Source organism: Agelaius tricolor, unplaced genomic scaffold (genome assembly GCF_023055355.1).
Source record: "Agelaius tricolor isolate 1412-34295 unplaced genomic scaffold, bAgeTri1.0.p SCAF_26, whole genome shotgun sequence".
NCBI lineage: Eukaryota > Metazoa > Chordata > Aves > Passeriformes > Icteridae > Agelaius > Agelaius tricolor.
The window spans coordinates 4,801,932-4,816,868 of NW_027269286.1; the positions used below are offsets into that span (position 1 = coordinate 4,801,932).

At 44.0% G+C, this 14,937-nt stretch overlaps 1 protein-coding gene across 1 annotated transcript; it reads right to left on the reverse strand.

Annotated features, from left to right (window-relative positions):
* Positions 1-7,340: 7,340 nt before the first annotated feature.
* Positions 7,341-8,294, reverse strand: CYSLTR2 (cysteinyl leukotriene receptor 2). The gene has a single exon (XM_071448447.1). The coding sequence runs from the start codon at positions 8,292-8,294 to the stop codon at positions 7,341-7,343; it is 954 nt and encodes a 317-aa protein (XP_071304548.1).
* Positions 8,295-14,937: the final 6,643 nt, after the last annotated feature.

Sequence of the window (14,937 nt, forward strand, 5' to 3'; positions counted from 1 at the left end):
AGTATTCCTCATAGAGGTTTCATAAGTCCCTTGCTTTTTGCAGCTTTCTGAGAAAGTCTCTGGCATTCATGCCCTGACTGTTGGTTTCTCTTTGCTGAGTGACCCTGGTTCCCTGTGAAAAATGCAGCTGAGTCAATCATAGCCATGCTCAGCTCAGTACCTTCCCTCTGGTTCTCTGCTCATTGGACTTTCAAGGTAAGAAAGATGTCATATATCTGTTTGAGTGGAGAGGGGGACAGGGAAGATGGGCAGGTGTCAGGCTATTCTTGGTGGCCACACAGCTCAGGAATGATTTTTGTTGCTATCCCTTCTCTTCTGATCAGGTACAAATCCTCTGTCAACATGTTGAACTGTCTCCAAAGCTACCTACTCACATGGGCCCTGTTCTTAGATGAGGTACAGACTGTAGGGGTAGAAACAGCAAGGAGTACTAGACCAGGAGAGGCATAAAAGAGGGGGTGTTTTGGTTTGGCAGCTTCCTTTTATCAGTGGGTTTCTCTGAATTGATCTTGCTGGATTGCTTGAATGGGTAGCTCTGTGTACAGTTTTGCTCTGGAAGATGTCTTAGAAGAGCACAGTTACCTAAGGATGTTTCAGTAAGAGATCCTGTGGATTTTAAAAGCTCTTACTGATGGCTTGTTCAGGGAAAAAGACCTTATTTGGGCAGTGGTGTTGGGAAAGGCTTGTTCAGATGCACTCTGTCTTTGTCTCAGCATGCTGGTGACCATAGTGTCAGCTCCATTGAGGATGGGTTAGGAGTAGCTCCACCCATGGGCAATTGCAGTGCCTTGGATGAAAGGCAAGGGATATGTCTGTGGTGGATGGTGGCCTTGATTTGGTGGCCTGATTTTGGTGGCTTTGATTTTGGTGGCCTGATTTTTTTTTTCATGGCTTTGGATAATCCCCAGAAAATACATGGGGAGACAGCAATAACACTTTTCAGTAATAAGAATGTTTTGACCCTTGCCCAGTATAAAGTGCATCACTGGAATTGGTGTCTGAAGCACATCCAGCATTTCCATATTTTTTCTTTCCCACAGCACAACCCAAAGAACATGTTCTTCTCCCCACTGCCAGGCTGCCTGTGTCATGTCCTCCTGTGCTTCTGGGCTTTGCTGGTTTTGAATCAGGTGTCCAGGATCCCTCCAGAAAGACAGACCATGCAAACTCTAGATCAGATGGTCAGAAAAAAGCAAGAGACACCACAGACCATGTCAATAGTCCCTGAGCTCATCTTGCTCCATGCAAGCATGAAGATAGATTCTCCCTGTGAGATCGTGGCCTGCTACTTGCTCTGTGATGGCCCTGACAGCGAATGTCACAATGAGAGATGGTTCTGCAGGTGGGCATCAGCTCCTTTGTCTTTGAGCACTGGCTTGAATGTCCCATTCCCCTGAGAAAGGGGCAGCATGTTCTCCTATGTCATTCCCAACTGGGCCATGTGCCCATCCACTTACATTTCCCAGGGCAAACTTCACCTACACAGCCCAGCTAGCTCAGGTGTCACTAGATGCCATCAGGAATTTGAAGGGAAAGGAACTGGGAAGCAGCCAATCTGGAATTGTAGCTGGCACTAACAAGTCAGTGGAGGTGGCATGGCCAGACACATCACTTGGCTGTGTCACGCAGGCTGGTGACCTGCTGGAGCATGTCCTTCCCATCTGGTCTCTGCACCTGCTTTTCCTTTCCATGGCAACCATGACACACAGGTGTGGGAAGGGCTGGGCTTGTGCTGGTGTGGAGTCAGGTGTATCTGGACTGTTCCCAGGCAATGGGAAGGTTCACAAACCTGGCTGGCCATGGGACATCCTTCTGCCCAGCTCCACAGGCTGCCCCTGTGTGTCTGGGAAAGGCTGGGGTAGCAGCTCTGAGCCAGATACTCCACATGTCACCTCCACTTCTGGAGGATCCAGGTGTGCCTGTGCTGCTGATAGCAGCTTTACTAGGGAAATTCTACAAGCTTCAATGTCTGTAGTGGTTAGGTGAGTGAGATTCAAAATTAAGAAAAGAAAAAAAAAAAAGAAGCTACCTGAGAGCACTGTTTTTAAGAGCATATTCTCATTCATTATCTGCATTTATACTTCGTTTTTTAATTGTGAGGAACCACCAGAAGAGATTGCTCCAGATGCAGTAATAAAGATCAGAAGATGTATGATGGCTGGTTCTTGAACTGGATTATTTTTCTCATTCCTTCTGGATTATTTGTCCTCACAGTTGCCAACAAAAAGCTAATTTACAGCATGTAAGGAGTATCTTACCAATGAGCAAAACATCCTTAAATATCCTAAAACTCTGGTGAGAGACTATTTGCAAGAAGAAACTAAACGCAAGGAGGTATTTATCTGTTATGGAGGGCTTTTAAGGCTAGATATCAGAAGGGTCCTAGAGCTGGCCTGCCAGAGACAGGCTCCTTGCCTCCAGAACTGAAAGCTGGTTAAAATGTAAGAAAAGTCTGCAGAGAACAAAGATCCCTTCTTCAGGGGTTCCTTTGCCAAAATTTTTGTAACGAAACACAGCTCCATGCTGAGTGTATCATCCCCAGTTGCATCTCCCACGGCAGCTCAGAAGACATACTATCATCCAGCAGTTAACATGCTCAGCATCTCAGCTCTGGAAATGCAGACAGCAAACATGACAACCAAACATGACAAGCAAACCTGCCAGCCACCACTCTGAGCATTCAAACTTTGACTGATGCAATATGAGAGGTGGACTAAGGTCCAGAGCTTTATTTCTCCGCTTCAGAAGGCTCACACTTTGCTCCTGTGAACAGGAATGCGACTTGTGTGACCAGGTCCCTGTGTTAGGCAGCTTCATCCTTTCAGTTATAAAATCAAAAGGAGAAGCAGTGGTGGAATTCTGGCCAGTTTTTCTGAAAGGCAGAAAAGGAAATTGGAACAAACTAAGTTACTTAACTTCTTTGGCCTCCTTAAGTTGTTGACTGGTGGATGAACAGATGTAGCTACATAACATCAGCTGAATGTAATTAAATATACTGCTTGTCTTTGCAGATGTCCAGGAAGGTTCCTGTATATACACAGCCCAACATGTGAGAAGGACAGAACTGCACAGTGTGTTGGGACAGTCACAGTGCCGGGCAGGTCATGCTCAGGGCTGGCCAGAAAGCTGAAGCACATCAAACATCTCTCTCAGGAAATCTGTGTTTGCACATCATTTACACTGTCTTTTAAATAGACCATCATTTAAACTGCCTTAGATATAATGCAAGAATTCAAAACACTAGCCCGGGGATGGTATCACTGTTGAAACAGCATCTGCCTCCTCTTGACTGTGATTACACCTGGTTGTTTTGGATAGATCTTATTTCCACTCCTATCAGCAGCAGGTGGTTTCTGTCTTGACCATCCCAAGTGACCAAGAGAAGTGTCAACATCTCTAAGATGGAGGAAAAGTCTGCTGCCTGCTCTGCTGCCAGCACAGCGTGCTGTTGTTGCATAAAGGAATAGGCACCTCAGAAAGGAGGTGCTGATCAGAGGAATCTGTACCCCTTTCTCCCAACACACTTAGGAGCCAAAGCAAAATATAAGCTATGGTGACAGGATGTATGTTGAGGAAGGCAGAGGATGTATCATGAAAATTAGTGGGATAATGCATTGATTAAAATAATAATAATAAAATCATAGAATGATAGAATGGTTTGGGATCTTAGAGATCATCTAGTTTCAATCTCCCTGTTGTGGTCAGGAATACATTTCATTAGACCAGTGTGCTCAAAGCCCCATCCAGCCTGGCCGTGAGCACTTGTAAGGATGGAGCATACAGAGCTTCTTTGGGCAACCTGTTCCAGTGCCTCATCACCCTCACAAGTACAGAATTTCTTCTTAATTTCTAATCTAAACCTGCCCTCTTTCAGTTTCAAGCCTTTTCCCCTTGGGTAATCACTACATTGGCAAAAGTCCCTATCCAGCTCTTCTGTAGCCTCCTTATGGTACTGGAAGGTGCTATAAGATCTCCCTGGAGCCTTTTTTTCTCCAGACTGAAATACCCCCAACTCTCTCAGCCTGTTTTCATGGGAGAGCTGCTCCAGCCCTCTGATCACCTTTGTGGCCCTTCTCTGGGCCACTTGAACAGGTCCAAGTGTTTCTCATGTTGGAGGCCCCAGAGCTGGACAGAGCTCTCTTGGTGGGGTCTCAGGAGAGCAGAGTCAAAGGGGAGGATCACAGTCATGAGATGCTCCCCTGCTCACTGTGACCCCATCTGGCAATCACAGCCACACGTGGTCTCAAAGTGGGGCTTAAAAGCAGGTGTGAAGAGTGGCATTTCCTTCTGCTGCCTCTCTATGACTCTAGGGTAGCTTTGAACTGAAAAATTAACTTTGTCTAGAAGTACCAGGGGTTCCCTGAATGACAGGAAAATGTGCATATGAAGGTAGATCATTTGCTGCTGCTTAAGAGTCCCAGTCACTTAAAGACTTCATTTCCTATTCTTATGTCTCCTTCAAGCTCACAAGTTTACTGTTTACTATAGCTATTCTTAGATTTTGCTTCTTAGAAATTTGAGGAAACATATCCAAGTACTTTTTAAGGGGAATGTGGTCCCTTGAGGGACCTAGAGGCATTGCAAGCAAATTAACTGTCAGGAGCTTTATTTTTTAGAATAGATATGTTGGTGCTTTTTAAACTACATTTTTTACTATGATACTTCCGCAGTGAAGAATCCGAATCTTTGGCTCCATGAGTAGAGACATGCCAGAGCAATAAATGGAGAGAAGGCAGTAAATGGGAATGTGGCATGTTATACAAGTGCTGTTGAAACTTCATGAGAAAATCCCTAACAAGGATGGTCTAGAATCCTTGCATAACTAAATAATAATTTAAAAATTCTATTACTTTATTTGCACCTCAGATTTTGACTCATGTTCCCCACTTTTTTGTTGGCAATGTGAATAAGGCAGCAGGATGTTCTCACACATCCAAGGACATTTCAGTCTTGTGAAATGATGGCCCACTTACAAAAACTCAGTATCTGTTTCTTGTTCCTTCTCCCCTGGACTCAGAGGAGATCCCTTGTTAGCTCTGCGATCAATAAAAAACATTTCTTCAGCCACAGGTAAATCTAGTTTATTAAAACACAGTTCTGACAGTTAATTCAATTGCCAACAAAGTGGTAGTGTGATCAATACAAAAAAAGTGACCTTATAAGGGAGATACATATAGCCTATAAATGCAAAATTATCTGATAATCAGGTGCACTGGACAGACACAGACAGAAGCATGTGGGTGAGATTAGACTGTGGCTATTTTTTTGCATTCTCTTGCAGTATTTGAAGTGGGTGGTGTCTCATGAGAGGCTTCAGGCTTGTTACTTGTTGCTGTTGAGGTTTCCTCCTGATGGGTGAAAACCAAAGAAAAAGAGTTTTCCCTTTCCTTCCAATTATTAGCTTGCTATATCTGCATGGTTACCATTTCAATCAAATTCCCATTGCAAACCACTGCTAATATTCCCTTTTTCATCAACAGCATGGGATCAAGGAGTTCACATGGCATCATCAGGTCAGCTCTCAGGTATGCTGCTGCATTATTGAAATAAGGGCTTGGAACATGAACTTTAGTGAAGACTTCTGATAAAACTGTGCTTACATCAAAGGCAGCATCAAGTGACTGAAACAGACTGAACATAACCCTTAGATAGCCAAGAAAAAATGTACTTTTTCCAGTGATTTGCCAAGTACTTTTCCACCTGACCAGCAATGATTTGTTTTCTGAATATTTCAGACAGAGCTAAAAATAGCTTACTGCTGTTATTTTTGTTTGGGAGCAATAACATTCAGTTTATGGAGTTCTTTCTCCATAAAAAGTTCAGAGCATTGAGAAGTATCTTCACAGAGAGGAACCTTCCTTTGGTTGAATTTCACGGCGAGGGAAGGCTTTCAGCATTTTTGTTAGTTTTCATGTAAGTCCATCCAGCTGCTTTCTTGGAAAATATGACTAAACTTCTTGTCTATTTTTAGTAAAAGATGAGGTAATTAAACCCAAAATCTAAATATGGTCTAACTGAGTTTGGAGCCTGTTTTCACTTAGGTCTAATTTTTAGAAAACATATTTTAGAAAATATTCAGAGACTTACAAATACAGACAGCCATTTGATGAAATTTTCCAAAGTACACACAGGAGTAGATCCCCATTGCTTTCTAAAAAAGCTCTTCTCCACCTTCTCTGTTGTCCATTTTCCTTCCTGTACCTGGGAAGTGCTTCCCTGTTGGATTCTTCCATGTTTGATGTAGGAAATTCAAACCAATAGGAAGCTAATCCTATGAAAAAAGGGACCAGTTTCGTCCTCAAAGAAGACTGAAGATGAGCAATTGGGAATGCCTTTGGCAGCTGTTTGGTGTCAGACTGACTTACCTGTGCAGTGGAAACCACTCCCTAGCAACCTTTTTGAACCAAAATAATTTTTAAAGTTTGTCTTTGGATCCTTGCACAGGAATGGAACTGCTTAGCCTCAGCTTTGCGAAAAGCATTGGCAACCGTGGGCATAAAAACAAAGTGTTGCAATGACCTTGAAGGAATTGACTCCACATGAAGAGCTGAAGGATGCAGCCCAGTGCTCTGGGCACCCTCATCCTGCCCTCACTGCCAGCAGTCATCTTACTCATAACACTGCAGGACGATGCCACTTGCTTGAAGTCATTCTCTCACTTGACAGCCCATGAAATGTTAAGCAGAATACCTTGGTGGCTGGCTCATAGTGGAAAATTTAGACATGTTAGTGACTTCTGAGCAGCCTGAGCCAGTGCTGGGTCCTGTTTCCCTCTCTTCCTGCTTTTTAAGTCAGCCTCAGTAGAAAGCATAAGTGATGTTTTATATTTCTTTAATGTACAACCCCTTTGACAGTGTTTGCAATGGGAACTGGCAGGGTACTGTGAATAGGAATTGCAGTGTCTGAACCCCAGTACATGCAGGGAAATGGAGCACTGAGAGGTTCAGGCACAGACACTGAAGTGGTCAGGTGAGCAGTTTCCCTTTCAAGTCACTCAGTATTGTGAAATGGAATAATGGGACTCCGGTAGCAAGGTGGATTCCTTTCAATGCCTTGTCCTGGGGAGGGTGAACAACAGAGGTGTCTCTATACTGCTAAACAGAAGACAGCCAGGGATCATACCCAGGCACCTGTCCTCAGATCATCCAGACTCAGTTTTGGTCACTCACATAGAGCTCTGTCCCAGAGACTTCTGCTCCAAAAATGCCTGACAGTGAGCAGCAGAGCTGCAGACTGGCCAGCAGCATGGCACACAGCCTCTGCCATTGAACGGTATGAGTCCAGTCTAGAGATCCCATCAGGACTGTGTATATATACATTGTTTTGCAATTCTGCACCAGCTACCTGCAGCACAAACTTCTGATTTTTGCTTTGAAATTTTCAGCAGCAAAGTAATAGAGGAAGGGATCGAGGCAGCTGTTCGTGGCAGCGAGGCAGAGAGTGACCACCAGCGCCTTGTGCAGGCTGGCCTGGCTGCAGCTGCTGTACATCAGGTGAACAGTTCTCAGGATGTGGTAGGGCAGGAAGCAGATGAGGGAGAGGATGAGGGTGATGACAATGGTTAGCAGTGCCTTCCTGTGACAGATTGCCCTCCCGCTCTGCAGAGCCCTGGACTTGAGCAGCGCTCTGATGGCAAAGACGTAGCAGAGCACAATTGTGCAGAAGGGCAGGATGAAGCCCACGACGAGGACAAAGCTGTTCATCATGAGGAGCCTGTGTGTGCTGGAGGGGTGCAGGTCCAAGCATTTGACTGGGTTGCGGTAGCCAGCGATTCCCTTGTTCAACAGAGGGCTGGCAGCTGCCAGAACAAAGATCCATATGGCCACACAGGTAATCCTGGCATACTTGGCATTGGTCACTTTTCCGTGTTTGAACGGGTGGACGATGGCTACGAAACGAACCACGCTGAGCACGGCCAGGAAATAAATGCTGCAGTACATATTCATGTACAAGGTGTAAGTCATGATCCGGCAGAGGATGTCACCAAATATCCAACGGGATCCCAAGAGGAAATATGAGGCCCGAAAGGGCAAAGTGCTGACAAACATGAGGTCTGAAATAGCCAAGTTCTGCATGTAAATGTTTACCGAGGTCCTTTGCGATGTCTGGAAGAAAACATAAATGGAGAGGCTGTTTCCAATAGCACCCGGGAAGAAGATGAAGAGATACGTGATGGGATAAATGACTTGTTTGAAGCTGTCGACCGTATAGTTGGAGGAGCAGTTAGTGAAGCTGCCATCTAGTGCCACCTTGGAAGTATTGGAAATATTCATAGTCACAGCCAGTGTCTCCATTTTTCTGCCAAAGGGAAAAGAAGTGGTGTGAGTGCTGGGTTACAGGCTGGGCAGGGAGTTTGGCTATTTGGGACTGCTTCACTGAGGGCAGAAATTGCAAGGTGCAGATGACAGTGGGAAGTAAGGGTTTGTTAACGAGTAATTACTTGTGACGTTCCAGTAAATACACATCTCAAGACACAAAGCCCCAAGTAAGCTCTAATAAGTTTCAGTGCTACAGCAGCTGGTTGTGTTCTCAGCCTGTAAAAGTGCTGCCTTTTAGAGGTGCTGTGTGTGTGTTTTAATGACAAGTCTCTGATCTTAGCTTTGCAAAACAAGCCAACTTGCTGTCAGCCATTTTGTGGCAGGGAAGTTTTGAGTCCCCAGTCACCTACCATGGAAACATCAAAACCTGATCAGAAAAGAAATCACTGCCCACTGCTAGGCCTGCATTTCAAATTAGAATGGAAAGCCAAAATAACTGAATCTGCCTTTTGCAACCAGGGAAATTTTTCTGGTATGTTTTTGGCAGTATTTCCTGAGCAATACTAGACTTATTTTGATACATGTAAAAATTAAGGACATTTTGACCTTAAAAACTGTGCAAACACTGTGTTAATTATGCATGGTTCATTTTTTAACTCCCTCCTCCTTGCATTGTATTTCTACTTTCTTGTTAGCTCCTGGTTGCTTTCTATGTCTCTTTTTGTGGGGCCTTTGCTCCACGTACCACTCTCTTAACCTCTTCTGTGCTCAGCTGTTCTGCACCAGTCAGTCATCCACACACACTGCAGCTTCCAGGGCAGCCCCCATTTGCAGCACTAATGAAAATGGCCTCTGAGAAAATGGGCTGTGCTCAGAGAGAGGCATTTCTCCTCCTGTGAGGCTATAATTTGATCAAATCAAAACCACTCACCACTGAAACACTCTAAATAATAAATTTTTTTCTCATTAGTGTCTATTTATTTTCTGAACTCTTGATTTCTTATCTCAGCTGTCCTGCAGCTAGTAGTATTTTCAAAGGAAGGTGTCAGTATTGTTTCTTGTTTGACAGTGGGAGCAATTCCCTCTTTGTATCTGCCAATATATTCTAAAGATGGGGCATGGGAATTTTTAGCCTGAAAACCACAACTACATGGCATTTCCAAATGCATGGAAAAGAAGCTTTTCATTTGCTCCAGCGTGAGTGATAATGTGCCCATGGTACATGACAGCATCCTATCTCCTTCTGAACCTCACTGGCTTCCCAGTTTGAAACTCATTTATTTGTACAGGTGGAGCCTCCTTGGCGGTAAATTTGGCTTTACATTTGGGTACTTCAAACACCCAGCTACCCAGTGTGCTGTAAATGGGAGCTAAATTGCAAACTGGAGCCATGGTGTGGGAGCCTGAGCTATGCTCAGAGCATGCCTGGTATCTCCAGGGCTGTGTCTCAGAGTCTGTCTAAGTCCCTTAAATAGAGAAACCACATGTGCCCCAGGAGGCATCTTTTTATCCGGCCCCACTGGGATGGCAAGCATGGGAAACACAACCCCAGGCTGGCTCCCAAGGAGCAAGCACGTAATGGATATTGGGTCTCAGGAAAGCCCTGGACTGACTAAACACATGCTCCTAAAGTTAATCTCCTCCTCGTTTGAGATTCGCTTTCCTCATGAAGGAGATGGAAATTATATTCTTCTTAAAGACAAATCTTCAGCAATCAAAGGACTTTTAATTGTTTTGGTTTTCTTTATGGAACTACTGTCTGATACACACGTATGGGATCAAAGACCAGCTTTTCTCCAGAATGAATATGATCCCCCCATTTTTCAGGGAAACATTACAGCCTGAGGTATGGCAAAGAGAAGAGCCCTCCTGACTCTGTTTTCCTGTGGTCCAAGCATCCTTGCCTTTAGAAACCCCAAAACACAAGAAAATATTAGTGAAGGGATCTGCTGCCTGTTGAAGCACTCTTGTTTTGTGTGCCAGCTGTGAGGTAGAGGAGTCAAATGAGGTTGAAGAACTTGGACTGTGGACAAATTCCAAGCTCTGCTCAGCACTATGAGTGAAGGCTTGTGTCCAGTGCTAGCTGATGAAAGATGGGACTGGGGCAATGAAGATTCAGTTGATGAAAAGCCCTTGGGTCCCTGCACCCTGGGGAAAGCATTACAAGCACAGGGACTGAGGCACATTGCTCAGGCTCCTCACATGAAGGTATCTAGCCAACAGTTACCATTTAACCTGTTTTGGCCTCTAACTGCACAAATGCTCCTCAATTCTCTTTCCAGCTGGACCAAGACTCAGAGTAGAATAGTGCATGTGCAATTGAGAAAATTCAGTATCCTTGAGCCTAGCGAGAAAATCAGTTCTTAGACTCCTCTCCAAGTTATTCCAACACAAGTTTCAAGCTGTTATGGGATGTCCAAGAGAAAGAAACTGGAGACCAGTCAGCTGAAAGCTCTTAAAGCCCCATGGTGCCTGCACTCAACACAGGGCCAACAATGACCCATACAATGTTCATGTGTAGATGCTCCTGTTAGCTGTGTCTTGACACACAGATCAATGTGGAAAGGAAGGTGAAGTGAAAGATATATTTAATGTGGGACTACCTCAACCAACCACAGAGGATAAGAGGAGAATTTTAGCCTTCCTTGAATCTGAAGATGGCTAACTGTTATGAGCCAGCTAAGGTTAGGAGATGGCTTCTAAATATACGGAAATAATGATCTATCTAAGGGTAGGCCATAAACTTCATTTTCGGCAGAAGCATCCAGACAGTCTCCTGGATCAGGAATGAACAGGATGGGTTACGGCTGAGAGACTGGACCTATAGGAATTTTCTGTGTCTCCCAAAAGAAGGGAGATTTGCAGTAAGATCTAACAGCCCTCAAAAAAAAAAAAAAAAAAGGGAGAGAAAAGGACAAACTGAAATGGGATTCTCTCTTCAGTGCTACTGCAAGGCTCATCTGATAGAAATTCTCTAACAGGAGATTTTTTCTATATATGAGTTTCACTGATGGAAGCTATCAATGGAAGCAGCTGACACATGTCCTGAGGCTCTGACAATCTCCCTGGCATGAGAAAGAGAAAATCAGCTGAGAAAGAAAAAGGATGCCTTTTCTGAAATAATTGCTGCATGAGTAGATTAGATATATAGTTTGGGTGGGTTTTTTATCTTTTCTTCTGTGAAATCTTTAAAAAATATTTACAGCTTGATTAGCATGGATTTTATTAAGAAATATTTGTCCTTCATTACAAATTACATCTATATTATAAATTATACATATTTATTATGAATATATATTTTGCCTTTTATCTTAGCCTGGCTTGAGTGCAATTTTAGGTAAGATGATAGCTAAAAGACATTCCTTGCCTAAGGTGAATTTTACATCCTTAACGAATGGATGGGTGTGCAAGACAGGTAGGGGGCTGATAAAGCAAAAGTAAGAGGAGATTTGTTTAATTGAAGGAGATACTAAACTAATAAAAATGCCCCAAACCTCTCATATTTTAAGCTCGGGATCCAACTGCCCACAAATCCAATAGACTGGCACATGCTATCTTGAATGTCTAATCAAAATCTTACATGTAATTCCGCACTGATCTCAAACCTTAAAAAGAGACAGAGCACCCATCGGGCTTAGCATGAGACCAAAACTCTGGTGCAAAGGAAACCTCAGAGACCAGCAGGAGAAAGGATAATCAATAGGAGCCTGTGTTGCCATGCTACCAGCTTTATGGAAATGATACTGTAGGATGCTCGGGTGGAGGAGTGGCACTGTGCAGGAAGGGCTACATAACTCACAACACTGTAAAAATATTGTGGCTAAAGAGAAGCACAACAAGGCTCCTGTAGGCAGACTCTAATAAGAAAAATATACTATTAGGAATGCACTACTGAGCTCCTTACCAGGTTGTGACAGTTGCCAGAGCACATTAAGTGAGGGTAGGAAGATGAAAACAGGTAACAATGGGAGGAGGTTTGGGGTGTCCTTATAATAACACAATGCTGCAGCAGGATGAGATGTTATGTCCATAAGAAACAACTTCCTCATTCCTAGAATAATAAGTCCTGCAAAAAAATCAGCAACACAAGATGCAATTCTACCTTGGCATTCTACCTCTACAAGATGCCATCTGATCTTTGGTGCTGCACAGGTTTTGGTGGAGGTAGTTCTGTACTGCTAATCACAGTAGAGCTGGGCTCAGCAGCATTGTGGGACAGGAAAGCAGTCCCAGAAGGAAGAAGCCTACATAAATTTGGGGGCTGTTTTTGAAAACAAACAGAAAATTCAACAAGCCTACATTCCAAAAGAAATAGGCACTTTAAGAAATATTGAGCCCAATGTCTGCCAGTAAAATAGTTACCAAGACTACTATAAGGAAAAGATCTCCATTTGGAAAGCAGAAAGCTTGTCAAAATGTGGAGAACAGGAAGGTCTGTATCATGACAGATCAAATGTGGAGAGGAAACCAGGACCATTAAAGAAAAAAAAAATAGTGAAGAGCTTCTGATAAAGGATGTTCTGGGTTGACAGTAAGTTTTGTAAACCTACTGAAAGATGAAAGACTGCTTGGGAACTGGCAGGGGAGTTTGGTGGCAAAAGATCTCTTAGGAACAAGGTCATAGCAGGAAAACTCAGGGAATTCACTCTTCCCAGCCAAAGATGCTGGGATATTTTCAGGGCTGGTACAATACAAAGGACAGAGGAGCCAGCTCTACTCAACAGATGTGGGCAGGAAGTATTAAACCAACTAGATAAGTGAGACTCCAAAGAGTAATTGAGACCAGATGGCACTCATATCAGTATCCCAAAGGACCTCAACGTGAGACTGCTGGCCAAGGCACATAACCCACCACTGCAATCAGGCACTGTGCCAGGGCACTGATGTGTCATCAGTGCAGCTCTCATTTACCAGAAAGGCTTGATAAGGCTACTCAAGGCTGGGAGCTTGTCATCAGTCCTGGGAGCTACTCACCACTGGGACTGATCTCCTCCTCTGGGACATTTTGGGGGCATCTGTAATGAAGCATGAAGGCACTGAGCTCATTGAAATGCCAGTCTGCTGAAAAAAAGGGAGTTTTGTCATGTTGTCTGAAAAGGGAGATCTTGTTTGGCTTAGCCACTGAAGGGCTGTGATGGCAATGGATGAAGGGGACCCAGTGGTCATTTTAGAGATAGATAGATAGATAGATAGATAGATAGATAGATGTTCATATATGGCTGAGGGAGGAGATTTTCCCCTCTACTTCGCTCTTGTGAGACCCCACCTGAGCACTGCATTCAGCTCTGAAACCCTGACATAAGAACATCATGGACCTGCTGGAGCAGAGCAGGACCATGAGATGGCCAGAGGGCTGGAGCACATCTTCTGTGAAGACAGGCTGAGAGAGATGGGGCTGTTCATCCTGGAGAAGAGAAGAGAAGAGAAGAGAAGAGAAGAGAAGAGAAGAGAAGAGAAGAGAAGAGAAGAGAAGAGAAGAGAAGACCCCAGAGAGACCTTAAAGCATGTGCCAGTACCTAAAGGGGCCCTACAAGGTTGCTTGAGAGGGACTTTTCACAAGGGCATGTTGTGATGGGACAAGGGGGAATGGAATCCCTGGGAGTGTTCAAGGCCAGGTTGGATGGGGCAACCTGGTCTAGTGGAAGGTGTCCCTGCCCATGGCAGGGGGCTTTGAATTAGATGATCTCTAAGATCCCTTCCCACCCAAACCATTCTATGATTCTATGATATGTGTGCATTTATAGAGTTGCATTTGTCAAAGCCTTCAACATAGCTCTGCAACAAAGGTTTCTTAAGTACCTAAGTTGTCAGAGAGCTGGAAGACAGGTTCTTTTGTGGGCTAAAAGCTGGCTGAAGTGCAGGAAGCAAAGTGGGGGCTCAATAAATAAGCAATGGAGTCCTCCAGGGTTTGGCACTCAGACTAGATTTATCCAGTGTCTCTATCAACAGACTGGAGATGACAGTTCATGTTGGCAGATGCCATGCTGGAAGGGTGGCAGATGAGAATTAGTATATTTTAATGTAAGGTGGTGCATGCTGGGGAAAAATAATCTAAATTGTGCCTAATTACATGAACTTTAAACTGGCTGCTGCATTTGGGAAAGGGCACTTGGCACTGGCATCATTGACCATTTGCTGAAGTCAGTTCTGCATTGGCTACAACAGCAGAAGAACCAAAATCATCAGCAAAATGAGGGGCACCAACAAGCAGGTTATCAAATCTTGGATAAAATCTTGATGCATTCCCGTAGTGGACAGTTCTTGTCTCCACACTAAAAACAGAGATTATGGAGCTTGAGAACATGTAGAGAAAGGCAAGTAAGGTAGTCAGCAGCCCTGGGCTACCCCTGTTCTTACATAGGGCAGTAAATCAAGTCATATGGCATCCCAGCAGAGAATGGGGTGGATTTCTGTGCCATGTCTGGACAGAAGGACACAATCCTTTTGAAGCTGTGTGGTGGAAGGATGCTGCTGCTGAATGGCTGAATATGAAACCTCCACAGTTTTTCTCTAAAGGTGTAAATTTACACCTTTAGAGAGGTGTAAATAAACTCTCCATTTCCAAACTGTTGATCTGAAATCTGCTGCTCTAAAACACTGCACTCACTATATCTCACTGCACTCACTATGATGAGGAATGACAAAACAACTTCATTTTAATAAGATGTTCTCCATATGC

Bases quoted from the DNA above. Each gene is read 5' to 3' on its own strand.
- CYSLTR2 (XM_071448447.1), bottom strand. From the start codon at position 8,294: ATGGAGACACTGGCTGTGACTATGAATATTTCCAATACTTCCAAGGTG.